This window comes from Hemicordylus capensis, chromosome 1 (genome assembly GCF_027244095.1).
Source record: "Hemicordylus capensis ecotype Gifberg chromosome 1, rHemCap1.1.pri, whole genome shotgun sequence".
Lineage (NCBI taxonomy): Eukaryota > Metazoa > Chordata > Lepidosauria > Squamata > Cordylidae > Hemicordylus > Hemicordylus capensis.
In genome coordinates, this window is record NC_069657.1 from 203,085,968 (window position 1) to 203,111,900 (window position 25,933).

The 25,933-nt window shown below is 42.6% G+C and overlaps 1 protein-coding gene across 6 annotated transcripts in view; it reads right to left on the reverse strand.

Moving 5' to 3' along the window:
* Positions 1-25,933, reverse strand: part of ZNF385B (zinc finger protein 385B) — a 298,102-nt gene that overhangs the window by 209,630 nt on the left and 62,539 nt on the right. Inside the window, exon 1 of one of the 6 annotated variants that reach the window (XM_053269253.1) lies at positions 15,537-15,809. The exons of 4 other annotated variants lie outside the window; for them this stretch is intronic. In XM_053269253.1, coding sequence (XP_053125228.1) covers positions 15,537-15,561 — 25 coding nt within the window. In that variant the 5' untranslated portion in view covers positions 15,562-15,809. Of the gene's footprint in view, positions 1-15,536; positions 15,810-25,933 lie in introns of those variants that run through there. One more of the 6 variants, XM_053269295.1, reaches the window with a different exon arrangement.

Consider the following 25,933-nt stretch of genomic DNA (forward strand, 5'->3'; position numbering starts at 1 on the left):
TATATTGTATTTTGCATTTAAAACCATAGAATGATGGGTTTTAATGATTTTCTTACTGTTTTTTTTACAGGTGAGGTTCTTAAAGCACACTGTACCTGGAAAGAAGGTTAATACATTTTTTAAAGCCTGTATATTTTAGACATGAAATATATTGGTCCTTTCACTCTACCTGTGTTTTGTGTCAAGCTTTCTTAATCTGATTAATTTCTATAGGGACCTAGACTCTATAAAGACAATAGCTTTTCAGAAACTTTTTAAATTAAGAAATTTGTACCCTACCTCTCAGTAAAAACAAGGAAGAATATAGTAGATCCATCACTGCACACGGTGCAAAAAAATTCAATTTGTGTGTCCTGTCAAATTCTCTGGTAAAATTAGCATTGCAGGACAAAGTGTTTGTAACACTTCAAGCAGCAACCTCACAGGAATCTAACCAGCTCTGCTGCACTCAGTGTATATACAGTACATGTTTTGCTCTGTGTGAACATATGAAGCTTCCTTATACTGAATCAAACCATTGGCCCATCTAGATCAGTATTGTCTGTACCAGGGATGAAGTCACCATTGACTGGGGGTTGGGTTTTTCAAAGAACCTGGGCTGTTGTGCCCAGGGGCCTTGCCTGGCACCTCAAGCACACTCCGTCAGATGTCCAGGGGATGTGGTTGTTTTTGTGTGGTGTGTATTTGTGTGTGTGTGTGTGTGTGTGTGTGTGTGTGTGTGTGTGTGTGTACGCGCGCACATGAGAGGTATGTGGAGGAAGATGAAAGAGAGAAAGAAGTTTTATACTGAGAGCAATGAGAGGAAGGGTTAATCTTGGCTGGAGATCCAGGTTCTACTATAGGTTTTTCACACTGAGCTTTTAAAGGCCTTTAATTCACATCTCCTCCGGAAAGGAGAGGGTATATTCACATATTGGTCATATTTACCCAGAAGTCCTTGCGAATTATCTGAGAGCAGTTCACACACATTTCGAGTTTTTCACTGCACATTAGCGTGTAGTCTGATTTATATCCGGGGTAAAAAATTCACTACTTGTGTCAGGGTTTTTTGGGACAACATCAAATTTGCAGTAAAGCCTCCCCAAAAACTCATGGTGAAACCTGCTGTGTGTAAAAGTCCTTGCAGAGGGGAAAGAGGTCCAAGGCTGTCAGGCAGGCACCAATCCAGACATCCAGAGCATCTATGTACTGAGCTAGCACTGGGGTCCAAGCCACATTGTGACATGTGTTACAACTGAGATAGAAGGTCAGGGGTGAGTGCAAAGGCAGATGCTTGGCTGAAGCTTCCAGGGCACTGGTGGCCAATCCTACTTCTAATATAACACTGGGTTCTAGGTGCTTAGCCCAGTTATAGAGATTCAGAAAAAGAAAAAATACAAAAGGCAAGGTCTCCAAAGAGGGGAAAGTAAAAAAATAATTATATAAAATAATTATAATAATTTGTTACTCTCCGTAACAAGTAACTTGTTACTGAGTCAGGGGAGTTTTGTAGGGCAGTGCTAACTAATAGAAGCACAAAGGTGGCAGGGCTCTAGATATGCCAATTCAACCAGTAGTTGCTCTGATTGAATAAGGGTGTAGTTAGTGGGTCTGCTGGAACCTCTTAGACTGGCACTTTAGCCTAATCAACAATGCCCCATGAATTGTCCCTGCCTTTCCCGGGTTCAAAGCACATCATGTGACCACCTTGTTTTGCCCAAGATGGAGACCAACTGTGAGAGCACAAGCTCTGGTTTACACAGCAGTTTTCTAGCGCAAGATGGAGGCTAAATTCCAAGGTCTGTGGGGTTTGCTCTGGCAACACAGCAGCTCTTCCACAGACAACAGCTCTTCCACAGACAATGATCTTTCCTGACCCCACCTGGAGATGCCAGGCATGGAACCTGGAGCCTTCTGTGTGTGCAAAACATGTGCCCTACCACTGAGCAATGGTTCTTCCCAACAACTCCCCAACAGCTGTGGGCATCTATTGGATAGCAGCCAGGACAAGTAACATATGTTCTCTTCCCCTCTTGCCTGGAGCACTAAGAACTGTTTAAAAATGTAAAACTATGCCCAAAACATAAAACTATGCCATCAAATGGATGCTTTTCTTCCACATCAGCACTCATGTAGTCTACTCTAATTGATTTCATCACCACATTTGCATGGAACTTGAAAAAGTAACTGCAATTGTCAATTAAGAAAGGGCTTCCTCCTACACAGCAAGCCCTTCATCCAAATGTTGTGTTTGAGAGAGGGCATTATTACCACCATTATTACCACCATAATGCTAAAAGGAACAATTTACCTATTGATCTGCAGAAGTAACTTCTGTACAAAGCCTAAGGACACACCTCATACTGTTAACATTTGTGATAAGTGTAACAGCCAACAATACAAGAAGTGTAGGAACAAGGCCACCACAAAGTGACAATTTAAAATCTGACTGAAGCAAATGAATGTGCCAGAACTAAAACCCCTCAAAAGTGATTGCTCAGAGCTAAGAGAAGGAAATTGATGGGTCTTTACTGTTGTTTGTGCACATAATACTGAGGAGAAAAAAATATGAGTAAAATTAGACAGAGCCTATATTCAGGGGGAAACTTGGAAAGCAATATATTCAATCACAATTGAATAATCAAGCACCAAAAATAGACCATTTGAAGTTTTCAGAATAATAAGCAGAGTTTGAATTAGATGAACCAAACTCACACACACACACACACACACACACACACACACACACACACACACAATGGAAACAGGTCCATATGTATGAAAAATGACTTGCTAGAACACAATTTAATAACTGAGGTAAATGATACCATACATTACGATTTACAAAACAGTTTTTTAATAGATTGGTGTTGGGAAAAACAGGTGCTTTTCTTTCTTTGTAACTCACCAAAAGAGTCGTCTACTTCTTAGGTGTTATCTAACCATTACATTCTGAAAAAAATCCATTCTGTATTATTATGGTGGGTTCTCCATACACTGACACATTGGGCAGGAAAACAGAGAACAGGCACGATATAAGCAGATTCCTACATTTCAGGCAGGGCACCTGAAATTATGTAGAAAAATGATGGTCTTCTCTCCCATAAACTCAAAAAATGGCAGAGTCCCCAAGGAAAGGCAAATGTGCACTTTTCTCATGCTACATCTGAAAACTGACAGTAGAAGCAACATGGAGGTATGATCCCTCAACCTGTTGGAGCTGGGAATCAGATTGCAGGGAAACAAGAGGCAAGCCTATGATGTAATGGGGGGTAGGGCCACTTGCTCAAAGGCTTGATCCTAATTCCCTTGCCCTATAGGATCCTGTAAACAGCAAGAGGCGATACAGACATGAAGCATACAAATAATGTTTATATACCGATTTTCAACTAAGTTCCCAAAGCAGTTTACATAAATATAAATAAATAAAATGGCTCCCTGTCCCCAAAGGCTCACAGTCTAAACAAGAAAGATAAGATAGACACCAGCAATACCCACTGGAGGGATGCTGTGCTGTGGATGGATAGGACCAGTTGCTCTCCTCCTGCTCAATAAAGAGAATCACGACTTTTAAAAGTGCCTCTTTGCTCAGTTAGCAGGGGACATGCTCTGCTAACAGATGTCTTCTGAGTTCAGATAATGGAGATTCAGTTTAAAGAATCAGGGGTGGGGGAAGGAAGTGGTCTTGGGTATGTATCCCTCAAGACCAACCTCTAATAAGAGACCTACCACTACCCTTCTACTCAAGAAAGGTGCTCCCCTGATCAAGCAGAGGAACTGCTGTGGCTGCCCAATGCCCACAAAGCTGGATGGAGCCAGGCATCTGCCCCTGATTCAGCCAAGGAGATCCATGCACCGAAGCAGGCTTCTGTATAAGGAGCACTTGCAGGATCAGGAACCGGGCATACAAATGAGATGCCTATCCAAGTGTTTGCCATGGTTCAGATATTATCTCCACTGCATTGCTTTCAACAGCATTCACATTTCATTTGGACATTCATCCAAATGATCACCTCAGTGTGGGTGGGAATGGACATCCGAGTGTGCATTCAGTTGAAATGAATGCAGTGTACATGGGCAGCATCTGTTCTCTCGCACACCCAATTTACACTGTCAGTTCCTGATCCAAGAAGTAATGTGTGTTAGAAGCAACCTAGATTGTCTAATTAGATTGGGGCACCCACCCCCCACCCCCCACAGCTCCTTGCTTTTTTGGATAACATTTTGATAACACAAGGAATTCTAAACAACATCAATAACTAAGAATGGAATTTCTAATAACCAATTCTAATAACTAAATTTAGATAACACAGCTAAATGTGATGGCAGGGGATTCAGTCACAGGTCTCTTGCTGTGTTATAAAAGTTCAGTAGCAACCTGTCTTTCTTTCTTTCTTTCTTTCTTTCTTTCTTTCTTTCTTTCTTTCTTTCTTTCTTTCCTTACCTACCTACCTACCTACTTACTTACTTACACCAGGGCTGCACAACTCAAATGCCCTGATGGGCCGGAATCATCCACAACTTGGTGTGCAGGGGCCACGGTCAAATTTTTAGCGCATTATGACATTATAATTAAATATTATTAGCTACTTGTGGCTCTATTTCCCCTGTCAATGGACCCATAGTTTTATCCAAGGATAGTGGCCAGAGAATAGGTCCTGTCCCTGCTCAATCAGTGGGGCCCCTGGAGTGCATGCCAGCCCCAAACAAATGCCAAGTCCTCTCCTCTCCCTAAATTGTTGTTGCTTTCAGGCTGCAATGCTAGGCATGCTTACATGGGAGTAAGCCTCACTGGGCACACCATGGAGCATATTTCTGAGAAAGCATGCACAGGATGGTGCTGTGAGGCAATTTCCAGCTCCTGTGTTACTGCAGGATACCTGGGGGCCAGTAAAATAGTCCCTGCGGGCCGAATCTGGCCCCCAGGCCTTATGTTGTGCAGGCCTGATTTACAGTCAGACAGTTGTTATTGACTGGTTTGCTTTATCCAGACATCGAGTCCTTTCCAAGGACCTGGGATGGCTGAATTTTATTGTCAGTGTTGTTGCTGTTGTTATAGACATCGTCGCAGAATATAGGTTGTTCCCAGTAATGTTGCTTTTTGTAATTGGCTGATGGTGATTTCTGTGGCCCCTATGGTGTTGAGGTTATTGTTGTTGTTGTTTCGATTTCTATACTGCCCTTCCAAAAATGCTCAGGGTGGTTTACACAGAGAAATAACTTTACACTGAGAAATAACATGCACACGGGGAGAGCAAGAAGAATCCAATTGTGACCATGGCCAGGGGAGAAGGGCTTGAGCCGGGCACGTAAAGTAACAAGCTGCCTGATGGCCAAGGGACAAAGTTCCCTGGGAAAACTTTGTGACATCATGACATGCGACCCTATCCATATTTGAAGTGTGCAGGCACACAGGCCTGAGACAAGCCACACACCAGTCGGTAGTGGGGGGAGAAGCCTACCCGCTGCCGTAGCCGCCACAGGGGGTGGCCTGCTCACCCCATCAGTGAAAATTATAGGTAGTATGAGTGGCGGGCACAGAGGGTAGTGGCAGTGCGGAGGGCAGCGGTGGGCAATGGGGTAGCACCGGGTACTGGCATGGGCCCTTGTGGGCCCCCAACCAGTCCGGGCCCAGGGACATTCACACCCAGGGACATTCACACAGATGCTATGGCCCTGACATGAGCCTTCATCCTCCCTAATGTCGTTTTCCCAGGTTAAAAAAACTCCCAAAGCAATTGTGGTATGTTTTGCCGCATGGGGCAAATAGTGTCTTTGGAGAGCAAAGAAAAAGGATACAGGAAAGCCTTTCCTGGTCAGATTTTCCTCATCCACCCACAGCTACCATCAAAACTTTGAAAGAACAGCAGGGGTTCCGATTACAAATCTCCCAATGTCGCACTAGAGCTTAGTGTTTGCCACCCTGGTCCTGAACTTGTTACTAGTTCAGCAATATGCAAAATCTCACCATTTATTTCTATGAAACATTTCACCTTGCTGAAGAACACTGCAGGCTTAAAACATATATTCACAGAAGTAGATGTGTAGCATTCAGATAGAAGATTACCACTTATTTTGCATATTAGTTTGGATCTCAGCTAACATGCACTTGACTGACTAGTTTAATATTGGGAATAGTGCTGTGCTATTGCTTGTCAACGTTTTCCCTTACAGTAAATAGGAACTCTCTTACTTTACCAACTGGCTTGCTTTTCTGCATAGTGACAGGCTGTTGCTTGTCATTCATTCCTCAAAAAATTGACTGACTTGTTACTGCTCTTTATTAACAAACTATCGTACATCCTTCTCCATTCTGTGCAGTTAGCCTAATGCCATAACATGTTGCACACAAGTGAAAGTGAACATCACAGATAGTGGTGCATATGCAATACACAGAGGGGTGTAGCTATAATTGAGCAAAAGGGTTCAAAAAACCCAGGGCCCCAGTCCTGAGAACCCTCCAGTTCCACCCCTCCCCATTTCCTACATTATCTCCCTCACTCTGGGGGGCTGCCAGAGAGAGGGATGAACACGAGCCCCCTCTCCCCTAGCTATGTCCCCGGATATACTTGATGCAATAGTGCACTCCACACCAGTTCCACTAAAGGGAGGTCCCATGAGACAGTGTGGACTACAGAATGGGGCCATACCAATGGCTGCTTCTCTCTTTAAAAAGTGGAATGCTTGCCTTGCACCTCTGCCTTATTTGTAGATTATGCAGTTAATGGGTGTCTTTTGTTTTTGACATTGGGTCTAAGGTTTTATGAAAGTGACTGTCCTGGTGGAATTGATAGTGTGGAGTGAGTGAGAAGGATGCTTGAACCTTGACAGGGGACAGATTGGGCTGGGAGTTAGGTTGGGAAAGGTGCAAGCATATTATGTTAACAGCATCATTTCTGGAGAGAGGACTGCCGAGTTGCAAGCTAAACACAGAAGCTAAAATCACCCCTTGCAGTAGCTCATCACTCTAGTTAATCAGTTCAGAGTTTAACCATCCCCAAATACATTATGTTCTATACAATACTTCTCTTTGCTAGAGAAGATGCTCAAAGGAATGAAGGGCAATAGACTGAATCATTAGCCAATAAACCAGTATGAGGCAACAGGAACAAAGAACAGAACAAAGTGCTCATATGCCAGCTCTGGGACCTAATCCAGCCAGGCCGCCAGCAAAGGAAGAGCCAAAGATGCTCTCTAAAGTTGTGATTTCCCCTTCTCTTTGCTTTAGCACAGCTGTGCCACACAAAGGCAGTTATGACACTCTCTGGCCATAAGGACTAGCAGTGTCCTGTATTCTCCTTTGCATGGGACTCTGTGAGACAATCTGGACCAGAAGATCTAGAGCATCCAGCAGAAATGTGTACCAGTCAAATATACATGAAGCCAAATTGGATGAGGCCAAATGGTGCCCTAGAAAGATGGACAGAAGTATCTGGAACTGTCCCAGTTACCAGAAATAGCTATGGCTGCAAGGCAAGTCACTGATGGTACCAGAGCTATGGCTGCTCCTGGGGTCCTCAATGTTGGGTCCCCAGTTGTTATTAGACTTCAGCTCCAATGGCCACTGGGGCTGGGGATTATGGGAGTTGAAGTCCAATAACATCTGGGGACCCAATGCTGAGAATCCTTTCTCTATAGAACCAGAGTGCAGGAGGCTGTTGGTTCAAATCCCCACTAGTGTGTTTCCCGGAAGATGGGAAACTCCTATATCAGGCAACAGCGATATAGGAAGGTGCTGAAAGGCATCATCTCATAATGCGAGGGAGATTGCAATGGTAAACCCCTCCTGTATTCTACCAAAGGAAACCACATGACTCTGTGGTCGCCAGGAGTCGACACCGACTCTACAGCACAACCTTTCCTTAGCCACCTAATGGCGCAGTGGGGAAGCAATCTGCCTAGAAAGCAGGAGGCTGTTGGTTTGAATACCCACTGGTGTGTTTCCCCGAAGATGGGGAACTCCTATATCAGGCAGCAGCGTTATAGGAAGGTGCTGAAAGGCATCATCTCATACTGTGCTGGAGAAAGCAATGGTAAACCCCTTCTGTATTCTATCAAGAAAACCACAGGGCTCTGTGGTTGTCAGAAGTCAACACCAACTTGATGGCACAACCTTTCATTCCTTCTAATCAGTGATTAGCTTTCCATGTCCAAAGGCATGGCCTGGGAGTGCCTTCAACATAGGAGTGGCTAGCTGGCAAACTTGCATTTGCCCTCTCCCTGCATTGATCCTCTATTGGCAGGCAGGGCTAATGCCTGATAGGGCTTAGATCATGCACTATAGAGATCCAGTAATGCTGATGCTTGAGTACCATCCTTCTCACTGTAGAATCCAAGGGAAAGAGTTGTGGTATGCAAGGACAAGGCAGTGGAGTTGTACCAGGAATATCAACAGTTTAATGAAATAAATACTATGTACAGAGAGGCAAGTGGAGAGGAGAGGAGAGCTGGTCTTGTGGTGGCACGTATGACTTGTCTCCTTAGCTAAGCAGGGTCTGCCCTGGTTGTATATGAATTGGAGACTTGATGTGTGAGCACAGCAAGATATTCCCCTCAGGGGATGGAACCGCTCTGGGAAAAGCACAAGGTTCCAAGTTCCCTCTTTAGCAGAATCTCCAAGATAGGGCTGAGAGAGATTCCTGCCTGCAACCTTGGAGAAGCCTCTGCCAATCTGAGTACAGAATACTGAGCTAGATGGACCAATGGTCTGACTCAGTATATGGCAGCTTCCTATGTTCCTAAGTGCAGTCTACCTTTAGTCCTCTTGCTGCTGGCCATTTGTTAGCCCTGCTTCTACTCCAGGACTGGAATACAAATAACTAAAGCCCCATTCAAAAGCTGGCCTGGATCAAGGAATGGATTAACCAAACACACCATACTCACCTCACTGGACAGGAAACTTAAATATGCCAAGGCATTTCTGCACCAATGTCCCTGTGGTGGCTCATTATTCTAACATCAATTCAGAGTTTAACCATCCCAAAACGCATTTTGCTGTATACAAGGCCTTCCCCTACAGGATAAGATACTCATAGGAATAAAGTGCAATAGACTGAATCATTAGCCAATAAACCAGTATGAGGAAACTTGGTCTATTCTTGTGCCATTACACTTGTTGACATATTAACTGTGGCTGAAATCTATAAAGTTAACTTCAGGCAAGTCAATGATTTTTATTGTGGAGCTGACCTTCAATCAATTTATAGTCTCTCAGATCTATTTCTTGTATATACAGATCACTACCCAGTGAAATTTATTAAGCAGGCACTCAGGGAAACTGATGAAAGAAGGCTGCCCTTAAGGAAGAGGACAAAAACTGAGAAAGGAATCCTCCAAAAACTGAATCCTACATGAAATCAAAATGTGAAGCTCTACATGAAACAAACAAACAAAAAAATCTAACAGAAAACTTCTCAACTATCTGTTGTAAAATATTAGCAACACAATTAGGCAGGCTATAAAAGCTGATTGTACAGAAGGCTACTTGTATGCAAAATACTGGTTATCAGCCATTTGCCCCAGACATAAATACAGTAACATTGTAAAGCTGACAATATTTAACCACAGTCTGGTATTTCATGATAAAAATATATCCACTACTGAACATTACACTGGGCCCTTGTATGATGAACATACCATGAATACAGCACAAAACATTGAAGGACATATACCCCTTTCTCCCAGTTTCTCTCTTTCTTGGGCATGGGCAATGCTGTTTATGTATTTCAACATAATTATGAGGCCTGCCTTTAGAGTCTCCCTCAGGGCTTCATAGCAACCATGCATGTACCTGGCTTAGCACAGACTTCCAGAACTTTCTGAGGGACCACTGACCTTCACAGTTGCTTTGTTGACAGCCTTGTTAAATTGTCAAGCAGCAGATGGACATCAGCATCCCAGGCACACACTAGGGTGAAGACAAACATACTTTCTAAATGTGGTGGAAATGGTCTGAACGCACATTCTGTGCCCTGAAAATGAATGCCCCAGAATGCTGTGAATGTGTGTCCAAATCATTTCCACTATATTTAGACAACATGTCTGTCTTTACCTTTATATTAACTGGCAGAGGTCACCCATATTAGAGGTTACTCATGAGGGTTAATATAGGACGCTTTAGAACTAAACACACAGGCAGTGTTTTAGTCCTCATTGCCAAAGCTGGCTGGCTATATCACATACCTAACCATGTTCACCCAAGAAGCAGACTTCTTGGATTTCAGTTAAGGATTGTGTTTATTATTATTGCAGTCTTGGAGATAAAATATCGAACCTAATTTTTGCAAAAATAATAGTAATGTGTCATTGGAAAGACAAGAATATCTGGTAACCTTTTATACTAAAGTAAACTTAGAATATTGAATAGACTTCCTGAATTTTGAATTGGCAGCTGAATTTCCCAAGGGAATCCCAAGCACAGGTGACAAGCAGCTTAGGAGTATCCCTAGACCTGAGGTTGCTTCTGAATGTCCTGCTGAGTGCTGTGGCATAGTGATGTGCCCGGACCGGTCCGGAGGCCATTCTACAGGTCTCCGAACCGGTCCGGGCATGGGCAGTTCAGATTCGGGTGGTTTGGGGTGGGGTGTCCTTAAGGGCGGGGGAGGGTTTACTTACCCCTCCCACCGCTTTCCCCCCTCTGGCGCCCATATTTTCTTGAGTAATTGGGGCAGCAGGATACCTTCCTGCTGCCCCTTCTCCCGGCGCTTGTCTGCTCTGCTGCAGCAAAAAAGGCTTTTAGAAGCCTTTTGCGTGCACGCGCACGTATCTTCTTCAGTAATCGGGGTGGCAGGATACCTCCCTGCCGCCCCTTCTCCCACTGAAAGACTGAACCACAGTGTGTTTCTGGTGGGTTTTTAAAGTGTTAAGGTTTACCAGCTATTAAGGTTGGTTTTAACTGGGCTCTGCTTTTAGTTAACTTCTAAATTTTTACATGGTTTTATTAGTTTTATTGTTGTTATTATTGCAAACTGCCCTGAGCAGTATTGTATGGGAGAGATGGGATAGACATATAATTAATTAATTAATATTATGCCTTTGTGAAAGAAATCTAACAAAAACTGGTATCATTGTTGGCATTGGTGAGTAGCTGCTGAGGGCCTATTACTGATCCCTGAGACTTCCTCTGGGAGGAGAGCTGGTCTTGTGTTAGCAAGCATGACTTGTCCCCTTTGCTAAGCAGGGTCTAACCTGGTTGCATTTAAAGGGGAGACTACATGTGTGAGCACTGTAAGACATTCCACTTAGGGGATGGAGCCACTCTGGGAAGAGCACCTGCCAGCTTGCATGCAGAAGGTTCCAAGTTCCCTCCCTGGCATCTCCAAGTTAGGGCTGAGAGAGACTCCTGCCTGCAGTCTTGGAGAAGCCACTGCCAGTCTTTGTAGACAATACTGAGCTAGATGGACCTATGGTCTGACTCAGTATATGGCAGCTTCCTATGTGCCTCTGTCCAGTGGTGGTGACCAAGCAACTCTCTCAGTGTCCACCTGGGTAGGAGGGCCGTTTTCTGAGGGCTCCCTGAAACTTGGGGCCAACCCTGAACCTCTCTCATCAAAATACCACATTATTTACAGGATGAAAATGGTGATTCATCACTATGTTAGAGGAGGTATTTCAATCACATTATCAGCACTTCTCTCAAGCTGCCTGGGCATAGAGGCAGCACTTCATCTAATACCTAACACCTACATTGGTTTTTAATAAAATGTCAACAGTATAAGTGGCAAGGTAATAACATAACTGTGATAACAGCTCTTGTTCTTAGGGGTTTCACTTGAAAGCATGTGGACCTATATATTCAATATATGCAGGAAATAGAAGATTAATCTATAAAACAAATTTTATAATGCAGGCTTATACAACTTTGGCCCTCCTGCAGATGTTGGGCTACAACTCCAATCAAACCTGACTATTGATCATGGTGGCTGGGGATGACGGTATTTGTAGTCCAAAAACAGGTTATTTAAAATACATTTTAAGAAAAATTTCAAAAAACCACAAAAAATCAGGAGATTGTTTTTGGGGGGGAAACAACAACAGAGTCCTGTTGATGTGGACTTCATATGTACCAAATTTCATAACTGTATGCCCATCCATTCTGGAAATATAAAAGGGTGTGCTGTTACCCCTTTTCATGAAGGCAAAGGGCAGATTCCTCCACGTGTTGATGGAATTATGGTCCAGGGTGGGTCTTCAGTTTCAGAAGGTTTTGTAAAGTTTTGGCCTGAAACAAGCCAGATTTCACCAATTTAGCCATTGTTTAAAAAAATTCAAAAATTCCCCAAAAAAAATCAGGGGATTGACTAATTCTCTTCAAATGCACTAAAGGGTATACTGACCTCCTTCCCCACATGTGTGGCAGGTTTCAAGGCTCTAGGACCAACTGGTGATTTTTGATTATTTTTTTAAAAATTTCCCCATTCAGCTCTATGGGGAGAAATCTTGTTCCATTTTGCTAATTCTGAAGAATTTCCAAAATTAATTTTGATATTTCAGAACTAATTCCAACTTTAAGGTTGTGCTGTTGAGTCAGTGTCGACTCCTGGCAACAACAGAGCCAGAATACAGGAGTGGTTTACCATTGCCTTCTCCTGTGCAGCATGAGATGATGCCTTTCAGCACCTTCCTATATCACTGCTGCCCGATATAGGAATTTCTCATCTTCGGGGAAACACACCAGTGGGGATTTGAACCAAGAGCTTCCTGCTATGTAGGCATGTTGCTTCCCCATTGCGCCATTAGGTGGCTAATTCCAATTTTACCAATCCAATTTTTTAATAATTCAGATTTTACTAATTTTAGGCAATTTTGGATAAAATCCAAATTTTCAAATTTGAATTTGCACAAGCCTAATATGCAGATTACATTTTAATGTGCGTTGTAAAAAAAATACTTCATGTAAAGAAGTCTTTAGTCAACATTTGTTCATGTATTCACCTCTCTTTAAATTGGGAGTAAAAGTAAAGTAAAGTAAAGTGTGCTGTCGAGGTCGATTCCTGGCAACCACAGAGCCCTGTGGTTTTTCTTTGGTAGAATACAGGAAGGGTTTACCATTGCCATCTCCCGCACAGTGTGAGATGATGCCTTTCAGCATCTTCCTATATCACTGCTGCCCAATATAGATGTTTCCCATAGTCCCATAGTCTGGGAAACATACCAGCGGGGATTCGAACTGGCAATCTCTGGCTTGCTAATCAGGTCATTTCTTCACTGCGCCATTAGGTGGTTACATTCAACTAATTCAATGGGACTTTGTTCAAAGGAGTTTCCTTTGAGTCACCACCTTAGATTTCTGTAATTATCAAAACATGCATGTATGTGACACAGAACTATCCTGGTTAGTTAAACAACAGCTCCCAGCTTTGGACCACATTCGGAGCTGTAGTTTAACTGTCCAGGATTCTTTTGCTCACAGCCAGACATACAAGGATACCAGGAAAGGAGAGAGAATCTGAGGTTAATGCTCCTTCCTGCTGATAAAAAAAACATGGCTTGTTGGGTTGTCTAAGCCAAGCTGATGAGTTTTACTTCCAAGCAGACAAACTTGTCAGGACCTAAGTATGTACCCTCTCTCAAATACTGTTTATAGCACAGTGGAGAAAAAGCTACCCTTTCATTGTTGACTATCTGTCTTCATTGTTTGCTTTGCCCTAACATGCAAGTCTGATCTTGTACATTTTTGCTTGGAAGTAAGTCCCACTGTGCTCAGGGACACTTATGCCTGTGTAAAAACACACTGGATTGCAGCCCAGTCTTATGCATGAGTGTGAGAGTTCAATTGGGCTACTGTTAGGTATGTCTTGGATTGCAGCCTTAGGAATATTAGAGCAACACTATAATGGACTGTATGCATCGAGAAAAATGTATATATTTCAGACAGTTATATCTGACCCTTTATCAAGCTGACAGAAAGAAAGGCTGAGTGAAATATTGACTAAATTCTTGAAAGCAGCTTACCAAAAAGCTTGAAAGTGTATTTTAAAAGGCACTTTGAGATAAAGTTGTTTCCAAGTTTTTCTATTGTTGTTGAAAACCAAGAGCAACCCATCAACTGGCAAGGGCAGAAAAACGTAGCAACAGGTGATCTTTTGAAATAATCCTGCAACTAGATGGTATCAAGGGGAACAATTCCCCTCTCTTGGTTATAATTAGAGTTTCTCTCTCCCACTTTTTAATTTTTATTTTTATCTCCAACCGACACCTTAGCAGAAGCGATCAGCTTTGACAGGAAACCCAAATCCTGACACTGAACCATAAATTGACCATTTCCATAAGAAGAACTGCTAAATGAGAAAGCATGTGCTTGGTATAAAACTAATTTCATGCTTTCAAAAGCACACAGTGGCTTCTAGCAAGATAGTGGCCCTGGGACTTGCAAAGACAGATTGGCTAATACAAATAGGTTTGCTCCTGGTTAGCCATGCTTTACGTGTCCTGTCAGTAAATTGACATTCTCGAATCTTCTGTCAAACAAACATATTCTTATCTACAACTCTGTGGTCGGAAACTATAAAAACAACTGCTTCAGGAATAAATTTGCTAGGAAAAGGCATGAGATGGGTTTCTCATGAAAGCTCTGCAAAGTTACTAAATACTAAACGGTGAGTTTGTAAACTGAAATGCCACTTTTATCATCACTGCTTGCAATTTTCTCTCCTTTTAGGAAAACACTACCAACATAACTAACACGTAACTACAATAACATACCTTGACTAAGATAAGCAAGTCAACAAGATTTAATGAATAATTTTTACATGGAAATGATTGGTTAGAACTTTTTAGGCAGGTAAACACAACTTGATTCTCTTCCAGGCTATTTTGAAACTTAGAGGGACTGACAATATGAACTTCACAAATTAGTTTGAGCAATCTATGTATGTTAAATAAAGATCTGAAGCACTTCAAGTGTCATATTCAATTAAAGCATGGTTAGGTAGTACTGACAGTAATTTTATGCCTCTCATAAAACAAGTTGTCACTGCAAATGAATTATTGGAGGTTGTCCTGTGTCTTGACAGGTCATACCATTTAATACTAACGAAGTCAGACTCACACAACCCTGGTATGTAGTCTGTTGCTTTTATTTCATTAGTTTCAGGTCATGTTTGCCATTTATCTTCTGCATATATCCCCCCCACCCCCCGCAACAAGCTTTTTCTAAGCAGGATTTAATGAACTGCAGATTGCTTTCTGACCACATATACAATCATACCAATGATTAGCCTCATTTGTTAATGATCAGCACATCACATCATATGAACAGATGCATTCTAATATATTTGAAACACATAATTGCTACCTGCTAGAATGGTCCCTTCTGCAAATAAAAAGACAAGAAACAGAGAGGATATTTCACTCATTTTATGGAGTTTACAGCGTAACAATAATAAAAACAACTAATCTGTATCTCTCATGCTTCTTCTATCCTTTGTGCTATCTCTGTTGGCATAACAAACACAAAATGCCCATTCCACCAAAGAATGATGCAAAGCACGTGAGACAGTATAGGAATGTACCTCAAAGCAATTCTGTCACATTTATTAGTAAAAACAATTGCTCACCTCTGCTAGGAAGTCCAGTCCACATTATGGTAGTACTACTATATCCAGCTTATAAAAGACACCAAGGTAGAAATACAAAACTTCCAGTATGTGACCAGCAAGAGGTATGGTGGATGCTACAAAGACTTGGCTCTCCAGCCCAGATCATCTGTGTGACAGTAAACTATCATACCAGTGCAGCTTCAAACCTTCTCCAGTGCTGGCTTATTTGCACTGCTCATTGAAAATCCTTTACACGCTGGCAGCATTTTAGGGAAGGACAAGCACACTGAGTCATTTGTAAAGAAAGCAGAGCAATTTCAGCTCCACACATTTGTTCGCACTGAAACACACACACCACTGTCAAAGTAGAAGGTCTTTGGGGTGGATTTATGCTGAGAAATAGGCAACCTTAAGGCTTCATTATCAATGCATGGAATCAGCAGCTGTGATCAAATTCAAGCAAAGACAGATGATTATGAAATGGCTCTACTGATTTAGCTCCAAACCACGCAGAATGAAGAAGCATGTTCCTAAACTGTGTGAGTGTTAAAATTAGCTTTGGGTTTTCCACCGTGAGAGAAGAGCATCCGAAGCCAATATGTGGATGGAGTTTTATTATTGGAGGATATTTTTAAAAGGAAAATAGTGACATATTGACTGAGTTTTCTGCTTATAAGAAAACGCACAACACATGTTCAGAAAACAAGGAAAAAATCATTCAACACTGTACCAGAATAGCTACAGACAGAAATCCTTTTTTTAGAACAGAAATGAACAAGGCAAACATAAGGGTCACACTATGGATTGCAATCCTTGTTGATTTAGACTGTTTGGTGCTTATTTGGGACACAACCACTCTCCCTGGTGAGCTGCATCGTAGGAAGTCTACCTCTCTGTGCTGTTACTCTGGTCCTCTTTTTGTTCTATAGGTTCCCAATCAATAACCACCCTACTCTTTTCCTCAGTTTAGTAATGGCAGCTTCCAGCAGCACAGCATTCATTTAACCACCCCTCTGACTTCCTCGCCCTCTTAGACTCATATTAGATGTAGCATTAAATGGGTTGTTTTCCTCACCCCTTTTTATTTATTTTTTAAACACAATCAAGATTGGGACTGCATGCCTGAGGGAATTAACCCTTTCCCCCATGCAGTGGTGCCTGTCTGGACCAGTCCGAAAAACTGTCCTGGGAGGGAGGTTGCTATGTGAACCCATATCATCTTTCTTCCCATATCATCGTGTGGTAAATAAATAGCAGTGCTGATGGCCCAGTTCAGATAAACACCACAGTGAAAGGGAAAACTTGCACCGTGCATTGTGTACTTCCTTCACAATGGAGAGAAGTATGAATTGGGGTCTCCCAGGGATCAGTACTGGGACCAGTGTTCTATAACTTGTTCATCAATGATCCAGAAGTTGGAGTAAGCAGCGAATTGGCCAATTTGCAGATGACACTAAACTATTTAGAATGAAATCCAAAAGAGATTGTGAGGAGCTCCAAAAGGATCTCTCCAAACTGGGGGAGTGGGCAACAAAATGGCAAATGGCTCATTGAAACTGTTGACTCAGTGTGTGGCAGCTGTGGAAAAGGCCAATTCCATGTTAGGGATCATTAGGAAGGGGGTTGAAAATAAAAATGCTGTTATTATAATGCCCTTATACAAATCTATAGTACAGCCATATTTGGAGTACTGCATACAATTCTGTTCACTGTTTCTTAAGGAGGACATTGTAGAACTGGAAAAGGTGCAGAAGTGGGCAACCAAGGTGATCAGAGGCCTGGAGCACCTTCCTCATGAGGCAAGGCTACAGCATCTGGGGCTTTTTATTTCATAAAAGAGGCGACTACATGGAGACATGATAGTGGTATATACAACTATGCATAGAGTAGAGAGCTTGGACAGAGAGAAGTTTTTCTCCCACTCTCACAACACTAGAATCATGGGTCATACCGTGAAACTGAAGGCTGGGATATTTAGGACAGACAAAAGGAAGTACTTTTTCACACAGTGCATAATTAATCTGTAGAATTCTCTTGCCATGGGATGTGGTGATTGCCGCTACCTTGGATGGTTTTAAAAGGGGCTTAGACAAATTCACGGTCTATCAATGGCTACTAGTCTTGTGGCTATAGGCCACCCTCACCCTCAGAGGCAAGATGGGAGAGTGCCTCCTTCTGCATGATCCCCACCACACATTAAGATAATCAAGAGAGGTCCATCTCCATGGTCTCTTCTGCTGTCACTCTCTTCAGCTCCTAGCCTTCTTCAAAACCTGGTTTCCCCACCCACAGATATTGGTGTTACTGCAGCCTAGTAGCAGAGCTACTAAACCTCCAGCTATTTTTGGATTACAGCTCCCAGCTTCCCTGGCCACAGTGTCCAATAGTTAGGGATTATGGGAGTTATAGGCCAACATCTGCAGGATGGCCAAAGTTGAGTAGCCCTGCATTAGAGGGTCCTCCTTCCACTATCCATCCTATGGTAGAGTTCATGGTCTTCTTGCCCATGACTACACTTTCTTCTCAAATGGTGATGTTCATTCTTCTCTTCTACACTCTCCCTTACCTTTTATGCTGCGGAGCTATCTTGTTCCTCTGTCTCTCCTTTCTACTTCCTTATCTCACCTCAACACTTCAACTGCTTTTGTTCTCTTTTACCGTATCCTTACCTTTCTCCTTGATGAATTCAATATTCACGATGACAAACTCATTGGTCCAACTGCCTTCTCTTTCAAGTCTCCTCCTCAGGCCTGCAAAGTGACTCCCCCACTTACTGCCATGGCTACTTTGACCTTGTTTTCTAAGAACAGATCTGTATTGGCCCTCTTCTGTGTAGAATTCCACCCCCAGAACTGCTTTCAGTATTGCAGTCTCCACCTTCTGCTTCCCACATTCTACTTCTTGATTCTGTGTGACCCCAAACTCCTAATGGGGTAGCTCTTTCAGGAGCATTGATGGAGACCCCCCTCTTATTTCCTGTCACTTCTCTGAACTAGGGTTGCCAGCACTCCCACATTACACGGGATGTTCCTATGTCTGCATTAAAAATGCTTGTCCAGGACTCAACTTATCCTGCATTTTGACATTTAAAAATAACCTTAAAAAAAAAAAACCCACAAACTTTTTAAACTGCTGTGGGGGGCGGGGGGGCACAGAGGGGATGGCGGTGAGCTCTCTGCCTGCCTTCCAAGCCATGGCAGGAAGGGTGAGGTTGGGTGCTGGAGGCACGTGGCAGAGAAAGCAAAAGACCTCCTCTCGAGCCTGCCTTTCTCCCAAATGATGCAGATCGTGCAATTTTGGCCCATTTGGGGCCTCTGTGCACAGACGTATGCACAGAGGCCTGAAATCGGCCCAATCTGTATCATTTGGGAGGAAGGCAGGCCTGAGTGAGGAGGTCTTTTACTGTCTCTGCCACCTGCCTCCCGTGACCGACCTCACCTCCTGTCATGGTTTGGGAGGTGGGCGGAGCTCATGCCGCTGTCCCCTCCGCCCCACTGGTGCAGCAGCAGTCACCACCACAGCAGCCTTGTCAGGTAAGTGTGCCCGGCAGCTGTGCCCTCACCACATGGGACTAAGTCCCACCCCCTAGGTGGCCACAACCCCAGGGCTCCCCACCACTTGTGTCCCAAATTCAGCCAACCTAATGTTGGCAACCCTATTTCTGTTCCATCTCATTTTCACCTTTGACTCCTCCCTTATCCCAGTTCTTGACTTATTTGTCCCACTGACCTCTTTGCCACACTGACTCCCAGCTATGGCTTACTTCCTCCATGTGATTTCTGCTCATGTCCTCCAGCTGCTGAGCATTTTGAAGGAAATCAAAAAATCTGGCTGACTATATTCACATTAATTCATGTTCTCTTCCTTCTCATTCACATTAATTCATGTTTTCTGCTGTTTATCTGGCCAAGTAACTTTACTACACTTTTCTAATCTATATATAAATCCTCAGACATACCCATCGCTAATCCCATGCGTGGCAGCTCTTGCTAGAGTTCATGAGCAAACTGCCAGGAGGTGGAGAAGAAAGCAGCGGAGAAGATAAGGCCAAAGGGTGGCCGGGGAGAGAAAGTGGCCGGGGGTGTGTGTGTGGAGAAAAAGCGGTGCCCAGGGGAGGAGTAGTAGAAAGTCATGGAGAAGATAAGGCTAATGGGTGGGCAGAGAGAGAAAGTGGTCGGGAGATGGGTGGAGAAAAAGCGGTGCCCAGGGGTAGGTGGAGAGGAAAGCAGCATCGGAGGAGGGAGAGAAAGTAGCTGGGGGCCGAGAACAAGGGAGAACTAGAGTCGCAGATGCTCTGTGTCCTGGCCAGGACATTAATTCTACTGATCTAAAAAACCCAAAACAAAACACTCCCTCTTTTTTAATACCCTGCAAAGGCCTGCTCCCTACCTTCCCCTTCTCCTCCCTGTCCACTAGAACCCCACTTCTTTCAGTGCTAAAATTCAGTGCTAAAATTACCTCTCTTTTACATGCCCCCTTAGTCCTATTCTCTCTGAATTCATAGTTATGATCTGCCCTAATTATCCCACCTTGACCACGTCAAATATGCCACTATCAACTTATCCTTCTCCTCTGGCTCCTTCCTTACTGTGTTCAAACATGCCACCACCACCCTAATTTAAAAAACAAACAAACACGTAACCCTTCCCTTGATCCTTCCTCACTCTGCTTACTACTAGCTAATCTGTGTCTTTTCCTTTGTGCCCCCAACTCCTGAACTATTCACTCCCAAATCTTGACTCTCTCTTTCAGCTATACTCCTCACTCCCTAAAATCTGACTTATGCATTCCACTGAAAATGCCTTTGCTAAAATAATAGATTATCTTCTCACAACCAAATCTAAACGTCCCAATTTTCTCCTCTACCTCTCTGCTGTCATTCATACAACTGACCCTTCTCTTCTCCTTGGCTTCTTCCATGACTTAAATGTTCATGACTCTGTTCTCAGTTGGTCCTCCTCTTATCAGGGTTGTTGTTCAATGTTTCTACCCCAGCCCCGCTCCTTTGCCTTGAGTACCGTTCTCCTTGAGTACCCTCATCAGATCCCATGGCATTCAGTACCACATATATGCTGATGACACAAACTTGTACCTCTCATACTTGTATTTCTCCTCCTGCTTCTATATTCAGGTAGTTCTGAATCAATCTATGCCTGTCTGATATATTCACTTGGATATCTCATCACTGCCTCAAACTCAACATGTCCAAGATGTGTTCTCCCAAACCTTCCTTCTCTCACTGTCTCTTGATATCCCTCATCATCATCTACCTTGTTGATTAGGAATACAGCTTTGGCATTATCTTTGCTTCCCCTGTCCCATTCAATCAGTTGCTGAGTCATTTCCCTTTTTTGCTGTACAAATCTCAACCATCCATTCACTCCTCTATGCCAGGCCTGCTCAACTTTGGCCCTCCAGCTGCTTTTGGACTACAGCTCCCATAATCCCCAGCCACAGTGGCTAATAGCCCGGGATTATGGGAGTTGTAGGCCAAAAGCTACAGGAAGACTGAAGTTGAGAAGCCCTGCTCTATGCCCTCTAGGCTGAAAAACCAATCCATGCTTTGGTCATTTTCTACCTGGACTACTGCAATCATCTTCTCTTTGGCCTTCCTTTTTCACACCCCAGTCACTCTCACCTCTGTCCAAAACCCACTGCCAAAATAATTCACCTTTTCAGTTGTTTATACCATGCCAGGTTCCTTCTCAGCTCTTTTCACTAGCAGAAGTTTCGATTGGCTTACAGACACACATCCCTCCTTCACTTCTCATGGCGTTCACTGTGGCAAACACTGATGTATACACTGCCAAACAGCTGGATTGGCCCTTACATTTAAGTATCTGATCTTCACATTTCTAGAAATGTGATTTGCACTTGGCTGTTATACTCCAAATCTCAGTACTTTACAATTACTTTACACTTGCCAGCTGTTTAACTGATAGCAATAAAGAGAAACACTCATGTCCTGGGACTTACTGCTATCAATTCAGCATCTGGAGATGGCAAGTTACAAAATATACAATGAAGTCCTATGACACTTGCTGGAAACCCTACATGTAAAAAAAAAAAATAGGATGCCCGATACATAACTACTGCTATAGCAGTGCTATGACAGCAGTTTCAGAGCTGTAGTATATTCCTTCTTTTTAAAAAAATGTATTTTGTACTATGCTGGGGGGAAACATTTTGTAAATCTCGAAATAATTATACATAGTTATAAGTTGTTTTGCTGTACAGCTGGTTTAAAGATCAAACCCAAACTTTCTAACTCATTACAAATGGTAATTATGTAAATGAGCAGTTATAATCATCTAACAAAATCATAGAAACAGATTTTATAGGAACATGTAACTACACCAGCATAGTGCAATTATTTGCTGTTCTGATAAATAAAACATGAAATAAAAATAAGTGTTTTAGCATTTACTTCTAGGTTGCTGGAGAATGTTGATTATGACGGGTACTATTTCACGTTTCTTATCAGAGAAAATCACTGTGATGACATTCAAATATATTACAGCAGAAGGAAAAAACTGAGTCTGGAGGGTGAGACTCTGATCATTATGCTTCATGTATACTAGGTGGAAGGCAGTAAAAGAAACAGCTCAATGTTGAATTCACAATGGGACTATTCACATTTTTGTCACTCAAACTGACCTGAAGTTTGTCTTCTGTGACTAGCCAAAACAAAAACAAAACCCAGTCACTTTCCCCTTAATAAAGGGGGGGAAATAATATGAATGAATAGATTTTGCATCTCAGCCAACTACGTTTTCATTAGAGATGAATGGACAGCAACCAGAAATACCTTCATGTTTCAGAGTAATTAATAAATCATCCTGAATTATTAATTTCCACACCTGGAAAGTGTGCCATCAAAAAGAAACACAGATAAAAGAACTGAATGGCCATGGAGAACCTCAATAGCTGCATGGAGGCCCATTCATTTCAATGAGCCTCTACGCAGGATATGTTGCAGAGGAAACCCAGATGGCTTTGTTTAAAAGATTCCAAGACTTGTAAAATTTGTCATTTGTCTTCATTCATCTGACAGAACTTTATGGGGAAATAAACCCAGCAATTTTCTGTATTTTGTAGTTGCCAACAATACATACACAACCTTCCCTTTGCAGTTTTGCCTTTTGCTAATTAATATAATTGCAGAAGGGCAGATTATAATGCAGACCTCATCTTAAAAGCTAAATTACACTAATTCTCCAAAATAAGATATCATGGGCTGATAACATGATTTATTCCCCTTCTGGGTTTGGAGTCCAATATGAGGCTTATATACAGTCTACGCCTCTCAAGCATTGCTTATTGTTTATTTATTTATTTTATTTAACATATTTTTATACCACCCAAAACTTACATCTCTGGAAGGTTTACAACAAAATAAAAACAGAAAGTAAAACATTAGTTAAAATAAAAACAAAAAGTTTAAAACATTATGACAAAAATTAATTTTTAAAAACCCAGTATTTTAAAACAGCATTAAAACCATTAAAACAATATTAATTAAAAGCCTGGGTGAACAGATGCATCTTTAAAGGTCTTTTAAAAGCTGTCAGAGATGGGGAGGCTCTTATTTCACTAAGGAGCGCATTCCAAAGCCTCGGGGCAGCAGTGGAGAAAGCCCGTCCCCGAATTGTCGTAAGTTATATTACGTTGTTGTAAGTTATATTCTACATTTGCCTGCATCAATGGAGATAGCTTGGCTTCCCTTGCTAACTTTGCAATGTCTTGGCCTATTTTATACTGCAGTGAAGTCGTGCCCCATATTTTGGCACCCAGTACATGAGAGATAACTACCATATGTCAGAATTTGACTCTGTGCGATAAAGAGCTTTGTAAAGTTTCTTTTTTATATTAAAAAACCCCCACCAAATGTATAAATTCCCCTGTCCCATATAGCCAAAGAGAAAAGTTCTGGCAGCTCCAGTGACAGAAGGATATAAAGAGGGACAAGAAGCGTTCAACTCATCAGACTGGCCATATGTAGAATGATTACCTCTGCCTTGTCCAAATAGCCATTAAGGGAGGAGAGGGAAGGAGATGTATTCCCTTGATTAGCCAAGCAGTGCCTTGAGGAATGTATAAATTAAAGTCCACTACAGATCAAGACACTCTGTGAATGCTTACAGCACCATCTTGTGGACATTTTGTAAAGCTACACTGAAACCAACTGTGCAGAGTTAGCTAAAGAAAGTCATAAATACTTGCTTAATAGCAATTTAACTGGCACCCTTATCCTTGTTATCTGAGGCACATTTAGGGACATAGAAAGCTCCCTTATACCGAGTCAGACCATTGGTCCATCTAGCTCAGTATTGTTAAAGTGATGAGTTGAGCAGAGATCAAATATCTGAGATGTACTTTTTCCTCTCTCCATTTTCCTGTGGGCTGTTAAGTGACAGTGCAGTCAATACTATTTTTTTCTTTTCTTGGAAGAAGAGAGAGAACAAACATTGTCCTCATTTCCATGTACTTGCACCTCTTTGAGCCTTATTTCCATCTAGATTTACCACCTGTCTATTGCTTTCAACTGCACTTTTCGGTATGTGATCTTTTTGACTATCAGGTTACCTAACAGATATTTGTTTGGACCTGTCTAAATGTTAAACTCGACATTTTATACATGGCAGGGAATCAGCTTGATATCTAATCCACAGAAGTAACATGAAGCAAAATCACCAAATGGTTCTTCCTGAATGCACGGAGAGTTTCCACAATAATATTAGTTAATGCAAAGAACGTGTTGCAGCAATGTGTAATCCTTCAGTCTATTCTGGATAAACTCCTGAAGTACTGTCAGTTTTTCTCTTACATTAAGATGGAGGGTGCCTTCTTAAGGTCTTATACCTTTTATTAGTCTGTATAAGATATAAAGATCAAATATATGGATCTGTAGGAGATCCTGAATCTGAAACAAGTCCTGTTGATTGGCAGAAACATATAGGCATTTTAATGCGGCATTATTAACTAAAGCAGGCAATATTGATTTTTATGTCCAAATTAAATATCTGTGAACCCAGTACAGGACAATTTAAAAACCTCAACATGCCCACTAAATGTGCCAAAAGGAGGGTTGCGGTTAAGAGCATGAGGACGCTCTAAAGCAGTGGTTCCCAACCTGGGGGCCTCCAGATGTTGCAACTACAACTCCCATCAACACCAGCTACAAATTTGTTATGGCTGGGGATGATGGGAGTTGCAGTTCAATAACATCTGGAGGCCCCCAGGTGGGAAACCATCACTCTAGAGCAGAGATTCCAAGGGGTCTAGGCAGTTCACAAAAACAAACACAAGAAGAAGAAGAAAGACAAACTGTTAAAACCATTTAAAACATTCAAAGATTACTAAAAGCCTGGCTAAAAAATGGGTCTTAAGCGTTCTTTTAAAGGCTGGTAAAGATGTTAAACCACAAACATCCATAGGGAGGGCATGCCATAGCCCAGGAGCAACTACAGAGAAGGTCCATTCCCAAGTCATGGCCAGACCAAGGAGCAGCATCTGGAGACGCAACTCTCTCAATGACCCTAATGTGTGGTCAGAAGGCGGCACTCTCCCAGGTAACCCAATCCTAAGCCATTTAGGGCTTTACAGGTAATTATCAGCACTTTGTATTTTGCCTGGAAACCTATTGGCAGCCAATGCAATTGTTTTAATACCAGCAAAATATGGTCTCTCTGAGAAACCCCGGAGACCAATCTAGCCGCTGCATTTTGGACCAACTGAACAGGAGCAGAGGGAGGCTGGCGGTGGCCTGTGTTCGTATGCCACCGTGGCGCCCTGCCCCCCGCCACATTTACCATCAGGAAGCGTGGGCCGGAGTGGTCTAAACTCTCCTTTAAAGGCAGGGAGAGTTGTTCCGGCCACACTGCCAATGCAGCGTGGGACGACCTCTCTCCCAAACAGGGCTACGCGGTCCCATTTGGGAGCAAAATAACCCCCCCTGCATCTGACATCAGACACTTGGGGTGTGTCTGGGGCCGTGAGGCACAGCCCCTGGGGACAGCGGCCTGGGTTCTTTGAACCCGTTCGCTCAATGGTGGCTGCAACTGAAATTTCTGAACTACATACAAAGGCAGCCCCATGCAGAGTGCAGTGCTGTAGTCAAGCCTAGAGGTTACCAGAGAGTGCATCACAGTTTTGAGATCATTATCTTCAAGGAACAGACACGGCTGTTGTATCAACAGAAGTACCTCAGGAAACCAGAGTAAGGCCTGGATCCAGGCCTCATGAACCACATGAAAGTTGCTTGGGTTCTTTAGAAGACCACTTTATGAACCCCCCCCCCCTTTTTTTTAGATACTACAAATCAAAGCACATATCTCACATATAATTTAGAAATGAAAAAATCAAGACCAATGCAAATTACAGATATTCTGCAATCTTTATGCAGACCTTCTGTG